The 11,567-nt window shown below is 46.7% G+C and overlaps 2 protein-coding genes across 2 annotated transcripts in view; both read left to right on the forward strand.

Moving 5' to 3' along the window:
• Positions 1–3,425: 3,425 nt before the first annotated feature.
• On the forward strand, positions 3,426–5,132 carry LOC311044496 (polypyrimidine tract-binding protein 1-like; the record flags this gene model as incomplete). The annotated part of the gene is made up of 1 exon (XM_084056134.1): positions 3,426–5,132. The coding sequence occupies one exon, from the start codon at positions 3,426–3,428 to the stop codon at positions 5,130–5,132; it is 1,707 nt and encodes a 568-aa protein (XP_083912260.1).
• Positions 5,133–10,706: 5,574 nt separating this feature from the next.
• Positions 10,707–11,567, forward strand: part of LOC311041813 (cysteine--tRNA ligase, cytoplasmic-like) — a 79,074-nt gene continuing 78,213 nt past the window's right edge. The window contains exon 1 of the mRNA XM_084052300.1: positions 10,707–11,567. This exon is cut by the window's right edge and continues 1,005 nt beyond it. Within this exon, the coding sequence (XP_083908426.1) occupies positions 10,722–11,567 (846 nt within the window). The 5' untranslated portion in view covers positions 10,707–10,721.

Here is an 11,567-nt window from a genome sequence, read left to right on the forward strand (position 1 = left end):
TTTTTGAGCAATCTGCACGAAACGTTTTACACATGAACTTTGGACCTATGCCGACAAAAATATGCAGCGGATTTGAAGTGAAAAAATTAAGCTTTAATGAGCCAATGAATATTGCAGTTTTATGACAATTATTCATCTGCCCCTAACACATACATGCAGACTTACCATTCTTTGAAACTTTGCAGAAATGTAAAGGGCCATTCCAAATATCACTGAAACCAATCTTACTCCAATTGGTCAAACCAATCTTACTCCAATTGGTCAAACGGGGGCGCTATAGCAATTTTTTGAAAATTGAAACTTTAAACAGGCAAAAGTCATGCCTCGTTTGGCCGACAGCCATTAGACCTGCTTACACATGTGCCTTGACTAATGAGGAACACATCTATCACGTTGACCAGTAAGCACCGCCCTTAGATTGTCCGCAATCTTGAGCAGTTTGAAAAACACTTAAACCCAGGATTTTTCAGCTATTTGCGTGAAACTGTATGATCTGTGTGATCTCCTTTTTCACAGGTTCTTGTCTGTTGGTGGCTTCTCGCTTAAATGTGTGCCCCACAACCTGAAGGTCACCAGTTCAAGCCTCACTTGGTGCAGACTTCATCTAAGTTGCATTTCACACAACATGACTATCAATGAATACATCTGCAATTGTTAAAGATAACATGAAATACTTAATTGAGTGTTTTTTACATACAGCTGATCTACAATCTCACAACTTTTCAGATAGCAATGAGAGTATGTTTTTTCAATGTATAACATACTTCATTGTGAAAATAGCCGATGTACAATTTGACAACTTTTAATGGTTTGTGAGCTTGTAGATCGGCTACTTTCACTAGTTTTGGTTCTGAGGAGATGTACAATTTCTTCATTGGTAAATGGTTTGTGAACGAGTGATCTTAGTGTTAGTGAAACAGGGGCTTGGGTCATGACAGAAGGCAAGAGTTTGTGATCCTCAACAGACAATATCAGCCTGGACAAAGCTATAGCACTATAGGTAGTGTTGCAGCTACCTAAGAGTGCCTCACGACCGCAAGGTTGCCGGTTCAAGCCTCACTTGATGCAGACTCATTTAAGTTGAATTGCAAAAAACATGACTCCATCTATTCTGTTTCCATGGCTCTCTCTCTTCAATCTATTCCGTTTCCATGTCTCTCTCTCTGTCTCTTCAATCTATTCCGTTTCTATCTTCAATCTATTCCGTTTCCATGTCTCCCTCTCTCTCTCTCTCTCTCTCTCTCTCTCTCTCTCTCTCTCTCTGAGGGGCGGCCATAGCTGAGTGGTTAGTGAGCCCGTCTAGGGAGCCAGAGGCTCTGGTTGCCCCAGGTACGATTCCAGGCCAGGTCAGCAAATGTGTCGATGAAATGAAATTTGTCCCTGAGCAAGACTCTTAACCCCTAATTGCTCACAGGCCCTCATTGGAAACAAGACCGCAAGGACTTTCATGAACTGACCTGTTAAAGGAATTATCCTTTCTCTCTCCTGGCCCCGTATTATCGCTGCTTGCAGCTATATTTATTATTATTATTATTATTATTTTTTTTTTCCTTATAATTTTTATCCCGCGATTTTTGTAACCCATTTTTTTCACCCGGTGCCAATTTTCTAAGTCATCCTGGGCGCTACACCAGCCCTACACCAGTCCCCCACAGCCAGGGAGGCCAGGGCCGAGCTCATGCTTCCTTCAGTGCATGAGAGCCAACTGACCTTCTTGTCACCTGACAGGGGGGAGTTTCCCTGGTTGGACGTAGCGCGTGGAAGGAACACGTTATTCCAACCAGTTCCCTTCCCCTCCATCAGGCGCCCCGGCTGTCATGGGGGAGGCAGTATAGCGACCAGGATTACTACATGTTTTTGTGAGGGTATTAACTACCCGCGGGGAGACACGGGGAGAACATGCAAACTCCACACAGAGTAGGCCCTTTCGCCAACCCCACCCTGGGTATGGGCGCTGATGACGCGGAGGAGAAGACACGCCCCCAGCGCCCACAGCGTCCCTGGCGGGAATCGAACCCAGGACCTTCTAGCTGTGAGGCGACAGCGCTACCGACTGCGCCACCGTGCCCCTTATTATTATTATTAAAGGCGCATTATGTGACTTCCCTCTCCTACCCCGGATTTTAACCTGGTTAGTGCTGATTTTTTTTTACCATTGAGTTAATAGAGCCTGCCTGCTTGCTCAGGGGATAAAATGAATCTTGACCATCAGGTCAAAATTCGTGTGAGATCGTTCTAAATATCGATAATACAAGTGCAGGGAGACAAAATATAACCACCCTAATTGTATTGTACTTTTAATTTGTGTTTTGACTTCTGCAGTGGTGGAAAAAGCACTCACATGTTTTACTTAAGTAAAAAATCAATACTGCAATATAGTAAAAGTCCGGAATGAAAAATTTACTTGAGTAAAATTACAAAAGTATTGGCATCAAAATGTACTTGAAGTACCAAAAGTAAAAGTACTCATTATGCAGAATGTCCCATTTCACATTTTCAAATGTATACAAATCTTTTGAAAATAGCAGATCTACAAGCTGGATGGACTAGATGGACAGCGTGTCGCGGGTTCGACTCCCGATCCCGACGACCTTTGCTGTGTGTCAACCCCCCATCTCTCTCCCCATTTCCTGTCAGCCTACTTTCCTATCAATAAAGGCAGAAAAGGCCAAAAATAATATCTAAAAATAATAATAAAATAAACTGAATTTGAATGGGCTTATATAGCGTCTGATCAAATGAATATCAAATATCAAATTATTAAATCAAGAAACTTAAAAACTGTCTGGGGTGCACACAAAAGCCTGAGTAGACGTAAAAATTACCTCAGAAGTGTAACACCCCTTACTCTTAGGCATTTTATACTATATTTTTACATCTACGCGTTGTGAGCTTCTAGATCGGCTATTTTCACTATTTTAAAATGTTTTTCAAAGTATCAAAAATGCCCAAGAAGATTAAGGATAAGGCATAAGGCAAGATAGGGCCCAGGGTCTAATAACAGCATGGCTTCTTTGTGCAAGCTGTGTACAGTATACAGTAGCTAGTAGATCTGTAGGTAGCAAGTTACTAGGTGTACAGTTTGTGAACGACAGGACGTCATCAATATGACATCAGTCTTTTCCAAATATGAAGTCGGGGGACATATATACGTCCATATTTTGGCAAATATTTGCCAAGTTTATTCAACGTTTGAGGGCCCTTTCTATAAGTGTTATATAGTGTTATAGTGTTATAGACCTCTGAATCATTTATTCTGGATGCAGTAAGTTTTTGTCCAACAGACTCCTGTACTCAGCTGACACGCTACCAAAGCACACAGATATTGCGTAGGTGAGGATGCTCAACACTGTTGCTCTGTAACACTGCACCATACTACCGCTTATACAAATACAGGTCTGGAGACCTGCAGTTTGCATTGTGCAATGGACGGCCACCTAGGCACTGATCTGTACCCGCTGGGATCGGGCCTCATCCCGACTTCCCATGACATATCGGCTGGCACCAAGAGGGGATCCGATGAACTGTTTTCTTACTGCATAACCAACAGCGGCAACGACAGTAAAAAATTCAAAGGCGACATTCGGAGCCCCTGCGTTCCGTCGCGTGTCGTCCACATCCGCAGGCTGCCCGGCGACGTCCACGAGGCCGAGATCATTGGGCTTGGCTTGCCCTTCGGCAAGGTCACCAATCTATTGATGCTGAAGGGAAAGAACCAGGCCTTCCTGGAGCTGAACAGCGAGGAGTGTGCACAGACCATGGTGAGCTACTGCTCCTCCGTCATCCCCGTCATCAGGAACCAGCCCGTCCACGTGCAGTACTCCAACCACAAGCAGCTCAAGACCGACGACAACTCCCCCAGTCAAGCGCGAGCCCAAGCGGCACTGCAGGCGGCCAACACGCTGCAGGGTGGAGGAATGGGAGTGGTGCCGGGGGAGCCAGGAGGCATGTGGGGAGGCGGCTCGGGCAGCCAGAGTCCTGTGCTGAGAGTCATAGTGGAGAACCTCCTCTACCCCGTCACCCTGGATGTACTACATCAGATCATGTCCAGGTTTGGCACCGTGCTGAAGATCATCACCTTCACCAAGAACAACCAGTTCCAGGCTCTGGTGCAGTATGCCGACAGAATGACGGCCCAGAATGCCAAACTGTCCCTGGACGGCCAGAACATCTGCAACGCCTGCTGCACCCTGAGGATCAGCTTCTCCAAGCTCACCAGCCTCAACGTCAAGTACAACAACGAAAAGAGCAGAGACTACACCCGGCCGGACCTGCCCACGTTGGAGTCCCAGTCCTCCCTAGACCAACACCACCATGCCATGGTGGCTGCCGCTGCCTTCGCTTCTCCGGGAATATTCTCAGCCTCTCCTTACGGCGGAGCTCATGCCTTTCCCCCGACATTCACCTTCCAGCAGGCAGCAGGTCTGCCAATGCCTTGTATCCCTGGCGCCTTGGGATCTCTGGGCATCAGCCACGGTAGCATGGCAGCCGCTGGGGGTCACAACGTACTACTGGTCAGCAACCTGAACCCAGAGAGTGTTACGCCGGACTGCCTCTTCATTCTGTTCGGCGTATATGGTGATGTGACGAGAGTCAAGATCCTGTTCAACAAAAAGGAGAATGCTCTGGTCCAGATGTCTGACGACACACAGGCTCAACTAGCTATGAGTCACCTGAACGCGCGGCGGCTCCACGGCAGGGCCATTCGCGTGACCTTGTCCAAGCACACCACAGTGCAGCTGCCCAAGGATGGCCATGATGACCTGGGCCTCACCAAGGACTACGGAAACTCAACACTGCACCGCTTCAAGAAGCCCGACTCCAAGAACTACGCCAACATCTTCCCTCCCTCCGCCACGCTCCACCTCTCCAACATTCCACCGTCGGTGGCGGAGGATGAACTCAGAGCGCTGTTTGCTAGCTCGAGAGCCACAGTCAGGGCATTCAGGTTCTTCCGGAAGGACCGTAAGATGGCCCTGATCCAGATGGGCTCGGTGGAAGAGGCCATCGCGTCACTGATCGAGTTCCATAACCACGACCTGGGAGAGAACTACTGCCTCCGAGTCTCCTTCTCCAAGTTTAGTGCCCGTCCTTCCGTACCCGTCCTCCCAAGCACCAGCCCAGAAAACTAAATGAAATTCAGCCCAGGTCTCCCTCCTGTCCCTTCCTTGCTCTCACTGAAACCTGGACTACCCCAGATAACACCTGCTTCCCCTGCGGCAGGACCCTATACCTTTACCCACACTACCCAGCCCTCAGGCTGAGTTGGTTACTTATCTCCCAAGTGGAGTTTCTGTGTTTCTAGTCTTTGTCATCTTTCTACTTCCACATTTGAATTCCATCTCACTTACACAACCTGTCCCTCTTTCCATCATTGTGCTAAATCGTCCCCCAGGTACACAAGGGCAATTCTTGGAAGAGCTACATTCTCTTGTCAGCTTCTTTCCGGAAGATGGCACCCCACGCATTCCACTGGATGACTTCAATCAACATGCAGAGACATATGCTGTCAGTCTCATGTCTTTGTTTGACCTCTCCCTATCTCCTCCTACTCATAGAGCTGGTGATGTATTGGAACTAGTGTTCTCTAGGGCCTGCTCTCCCTCTAATCTCTCTGTTGCCCCCTACATATCTCAGATCGCCGCTTAATAACCTTCACCTCTCCTCTCTCGCACCTAAACATACCAACCTTCAAACGGTCACCACTCGACGAAACCTGAGGTTGCTAAACCCCTCCTCTCTAGCTATCCTCTCCTCTCTTCTCCTTGGTTATCTGAAACCCCCTCAGAGCTGAGTGATCAGATGACCTCATTCCTCTCTGCCTTCTCCCTCTCATAGTCCACTGCTGATTCATTCCACTGCCTCCAACCCAAGGAAGCTATTTTCCACCTTATCCTCCCTTCTAACCCCCCATCGCTCTCTGCAGAAGCTTTCATCACATACTTTGATAAGGTTGACGACATCAGAAGCTCTTTCTCGTCTTCCCCTCTAATTGGTTGTCTAATAACTCACCCACTGCTAACCCCAATATGTCATACCTGATGGTGAGCGAGGTCCAGCGGATCGTGGGAAGTGAGCTTCCCTCCCTCCAGGAATTGTACGAGGTGGGGTGGTGAAGGACGTTCATCACAATCTGTTGACACCTCTACTTCTACCATGGCCAGGAAAGCTCTACCGCCTTTTAAAGAGCCAGACCACCAGATGTCTGAACAGCTTCCATCCGGCTACCTTAAGACTGTTGAACAAGGCATTTTTTCTTTTTTTCCCTCATGTGGACGATGTCACCAGCAGACAAGACTTTTTTTTTTCTTGCAGCGAGGCCTGTGCCCCATATCTGTTACTGTTCTAGTGCTGCTCCTTATATAATACCTCTATTTTTGTTTTACCTCACTTTATGTCTAAAAAGGTATGACTTATCAAGGGGGAGGGGGAACTGGCTAACCAGCCCAGGGCAGTGGCATCGCAAGCCACAGCACACGAAAATGGCAAAATAAACTAAACAGTACAAGAAAAGAGCCATACCACTACCACTGGAGTGGCTGATCCCGACGTGGGCTCCAGCACCAGAACTACATAGAGAGGAATAATGGATCAGTGCGGCACAGTATATGATACATTAGATTCATTTCCTGCCAGAATTATTTCAGATTTTTTGCAGTAGACTGCCAGAGATTTTTCAATGAAAAAAACAAAAGTACTCAGGAGATACAGAATGTTTAAGTTTTAAGTTAACAAGGAAGTGGATGGGAGTCTAAATCTTCGAAAAATCATATCTCCTTGGTCTTTGGGTCAAATTTAAAAAAATTAAATAAAACACAGATCTGCGTCTTTGGCAGCCAAGTGATTGGTTTAAATAGAACGCAGATCTGCGTTTTTGGCAGCCAATGTGTTGTTAAAATACAGTCCATATTACCAGGGGTAATAGACAGTGATATACTGTAGGCGCCTGGGGGGTTTCACACAACATAATTGGATACAGTAACCAAAATAAGCCCAAAACAAGGGCTGCCGGTCGGTGGGGAAACTACACAAGGGAAAGCAGCAGTTGTATTCCCCTTCACCAAGCCCGCACATCCAAGGGCAAAGCGCACAGCCTAGCAATGCCCACGGGCACACTTCTCGCTGTGGTCCATACACACACACACACACACACACACACACACACACACACACACACCCCCGGGAGCAAACAACCCGAGGGGGAAGTGCTCTCCGTAGAGAGACGGACAGTAGCACACAGGGACTGCGCTGATGCATGGTAAAACAAACTAAACTGAAGCCCAACAGGCCAACTTTGATTGAGGAAACACTGTCATAGAACAGTGGTTCTCAAACTTTTTCATGTCAAGGACCCCCAAAATAATATGAATTTGGCTGTGGACCCCATCTCAAAATATTTTGTTCCAGGGACTCCCAGAAGCAAAGATTTGAGTTACAAATGTTCACTTTAAAGAACTTATATTCAAAAGTTTTGCACAAATTTTCACAATGTTCTCATAGCGTGGCACCGAGTGCCGCGCTATGAGATTGTAGATCTGCTATTTTTGAATAGCCAAATACAAGGTTAAAGTGGTGAAAATTATTGTGATGCTACCCACGGACCCCTGGGGGTCCCCGGACCCAACTCTGAGAACCAATGTCATAGAGGACCCTTACATGTTGTGGACAACCATGGGAAACCGAAGCCCAACGGGCCAGCTTTTTTTGAGGAAACCGGTGTGAGGATTGAGGGCAGGTAATCAGGCCACTGATGAGTGGGAGGAGTATGGGCCTTGGGCAGAGTGGGAGACAACACCCATCCTGCTACACTCGCAAGCAGCCGTAACATCATTGCAGACAAGACAGAACGGCTTTGCATTGATGAAACCAGGTAGGATCAGAATCAGTTTTTTATTGTCACTTCCACAATACACACAAGGCAAACAGGGGAGCAAAATACCGTTCTCCACAAGTCATAGTGCTTTCACATTTTAAAAACAATAGACACATTAAAAAGAGGCGAGGCCGTTAAAAACATTAAAAAGTTAAAAGAGCAGACAACATTGGTAAAACAATAAGTGCTGATGCATTCAAAGTGCAATATAGGTAAGGTGCTATTTACCCCTCAGGATGTTCGTTTAGGGGGCAATATGTGGCGAGTGTTCAGGGTTCTGATGGTTTGGGGGAAGAAGCTGTTGGATAACCTGCTGGTGCTTCCCCCTAAGCTCTTGAACCGCCTTCCAGATGGCAGGAGTTCAAAGAGATGGTGGGAAGGGTGGGAGGAGTCAGACATTATTTTCATGGCCTTCCCGACACATCTATCTGTGTATAAGTCAGATACTGTATGGGGGAGAGAGGGACACCTGTGATCTTCTTTGCTGCTCTCACTATCCTCTGCAGGGACTTGCGGTCGGCATCCGTACAGTTCCCATACCAGACAGTGATGCAGTACGTCAGAATGCTCTCAATGGTTCCTCTGTAGAAGGAAGTCATAATAGAGGAGGGGGAATTCACTTTTTTCAGTCTCCGCAGAAAGTACAGGCGTTTCTGGGCTTTCTTGGTGAGAGCTGAGGTGTTAGAGGACCATTTGAGGTCATCAGCAATATGCACCCCCAGAAACTTAGTGCTTTGGACTTTTTCCACAGCAGCGCCGTTGATGGTAAGTGGGGCATGCACAGTAGGGCCTCTAATGACCATCTCCTTGGTTTTATCCACGTTTAGGGACAAGTTGTTGTTTTTACACCAAATGGCCAGTTTCTCCACCTCCTCTCTGTACTGCGTCTCATCACCATTCGTGACTAGACCCACCACTGTCGTGTCGTCAGCGAATTTGATGATGTGATTTGAACTGGACCTGGCAGAGCAGTCTTGGGTCAGCAAGGTGAACAGGAGTGGACACGCAGCCCTGGGGGGAGCCGGTGCTCAGTGTGATGGTGCTGGAACTATTTTAATGCTCCTCGTTGACTTACATTGTACGGTAAAACAGCTCTCAAAGTCACTCTTTTAGCACATAAACGAACGCAAACAAAGTTGATTCAGACAATACAGAACCTCACAAAACCGAGTATCATTTTTTTTTTTTATAAAAATGTTAACTTCCTGTTGATTTTGTGATTTTTATTGAGATGAAAACCCGGACTGGATCTGCGGATAAAATCGGCAGGAAGTTGACATTTTTATTTAAAAAACAAACAGTACCGGATTTGGTGATGTTCTTGGGCACAAATTTCGTAATTCAATCACAGCCAATCAGAATGGATTATGAAAAATCGGACTGAACATGATCGCATGACTCCAGAGATAAGTACTAATTTGTGTGAATTTTGGACCAAATCTGTAGGAGTAGCAGTACATTTTTAGCGGCGCTGGATCCTGCTCTATACCTGACTTTGTCCGTGTTCACCGTCAACGTTCTGATTGGTCAGACACGTCAACATTCTGATTGGTCACACACGTCAGCGTTCTGATTGGTCAGACACGTCAACGTTCTGATTGGTCAGACACGTCAACGTTCTGATTGGTCAGACACGTCAACAAAGTGATTGGTCAAGCTTCACGTGACACGTGGCTATAAACACATTATAAACACATATCGATGACAAAATGTATCAAAGGCGCCGCTACCTTCACACACGGTGTGATTTTTTGATTGTACGACCTACAGTTCAAGAGTTAGAGGCCAAAATGGGTGCTAAGTTTCATGCCAATTGGACATGTTCATGATTTGTGAAAATATGGGGGTGTTATGCCTTTGGTTGCCTTCTAGGCCAACATCAGTGTTTTGTACTCGGTGCGGTCAGCCAATGGAGGGAGCAGAAAAGGGGGGAGACTTGGAATTTCTGGCTGTCGATATTTGCCTCTGAGACATAGTGGAGTAGAATGATTATAGATGCCAATTGGACATGTTCATGATTTGTGGAGAAATACTGGACTAGGGGCGAGGTAGAGTCTGAAGAGGTGAGCTTTCAACTCAGTCACTTATTGGAGGACTTTGACCACAGGACAGGACTTTATCAGTAACATTAGTACACATGCACACCCACAAATTAAAACTCCTAAACGTTGAAGGACTTGATAACCAATAAGAGGATTAACGCATACAGACATTTTTAGCAGAGAAAGGAGGACTGCAGAAGCAATGACATGACAGCAGAGGAGGTGACAAAACTCTCCTCCAGCACTTGGGCTTTGAGATTTGGGTTCAAGTGGTCAAACTCATGTTGATGCTATATTCACAAATTTAGCTGGGGACCCCCTGGAACTCCCTCAAGGACCCCTGGAGAACCACTTTGAGAACCACTGTCATAGACGACTGTCACAGGCTGGTCACATGAAATCTGAGATACAGATGTATTTTCTTCTTCTTACTTACTGTAGGCCCTGGCAATGATTTGTGTTGTGTGTGACATCAGAACCAGCTTTGATCAGCCTATATAAGGTACTGAAGTTACTTTAATATTGAGAGAATATAGTGGTTGGGATAGGTTGAGAGAGGTTGAAGTGTTGACCGTCAAATACGTCCTGTTCTTGGGTAATATTGTGGTATGTTGGACCCCCAGCCCTTTGGGAAGAGCGTGAAAGAAAAGCGGGTGCAGCCTCCTTGGTCTGCACCCGCCGGGACTCCTGTCTCACAACTTCGACTGTACAATAGCCTGACACGCTCTAAGGAGCTCTTCATCCCCCAGAATGGGAGGAAGGTGCTGTGGTACTGCTGTGGACCCACAGTGTATGACTCGTCTCACATGGGACATGCTCGATCATACATATCCTTTGACATCATGAGAAGGATACTGAAAGACTATTTCAGATATGATGTCCTGTACTGCATGAACATCACAGACATAGACGATAAGATAATCAAGAGGGCCAGACAGAACTACCTGTTGGAGCAATACAAGGAGAAGAATCCAGGAGTCCAGCAGATTCTACAGGATGTCCTTAGTGCCAGAGGGCCCTTTCAGGCTAAGCTGGAAGAGACAAAAGACGAGGATAAGAAGCAGATGCTGCAACGTTTGGATGATGCGGTCACCGCTGCCCTAGACCCTCTGCAGGAAGCTGTGGAGAACAAGGCTGAAGCAGATATCATACAATCCCAGGCCCAGCTGCTGCTTCAGGTTGCCATGGATCTGCTTGCTGACTGGTTGGACGCTCAGTTTGGAAGCCAAGTGACTGAAAACGCCATCTTCTCTACTCTGCCTAAATACTGGGAAGGAGAGTACCACAAAGACATGGAAGACTTGAATGTCCTTCCTCCAGATGTTCTCACCAGGGTCAGTGAATATGTGCCTGAGATTGTGGAGTTTGTAGGGAAGATTATCTCGAATGGATATGGGTATGAATCAAACGGCTCGGTTTACTTTGACACCGTGACATTTGATGCCAGTGAGCAGCACTCGTATGCCAAGCTGGTGCCGGAAGCAGTTGGTGACCAGAAGGCTCTACAAGAGGGAGAGGGTGACCTGAGCGTCTCTGCTGACAGGTTAAGTGAGAAGAAATCCGAAAATGATTTTGCTTTGTGGAAAGCCTCCAAGCCTGGTGAGCCGTCATGGGATTCTCCTTGGGGAAAGGGGCGGCCAGGTTGGCATATT

This window comes from Gymnoscopelus microlampas, assembly GCF_963454915.1.
Source record: "Gymnoscopelus microlampas genome assembly, chromosome: 1".
NCBI lineage: Eukaryota > Metazoa > Chordata > Actinopteri > Myctophiformes > Myctophidae > Gymnoscopelus > Gymnoscopelus microlampas.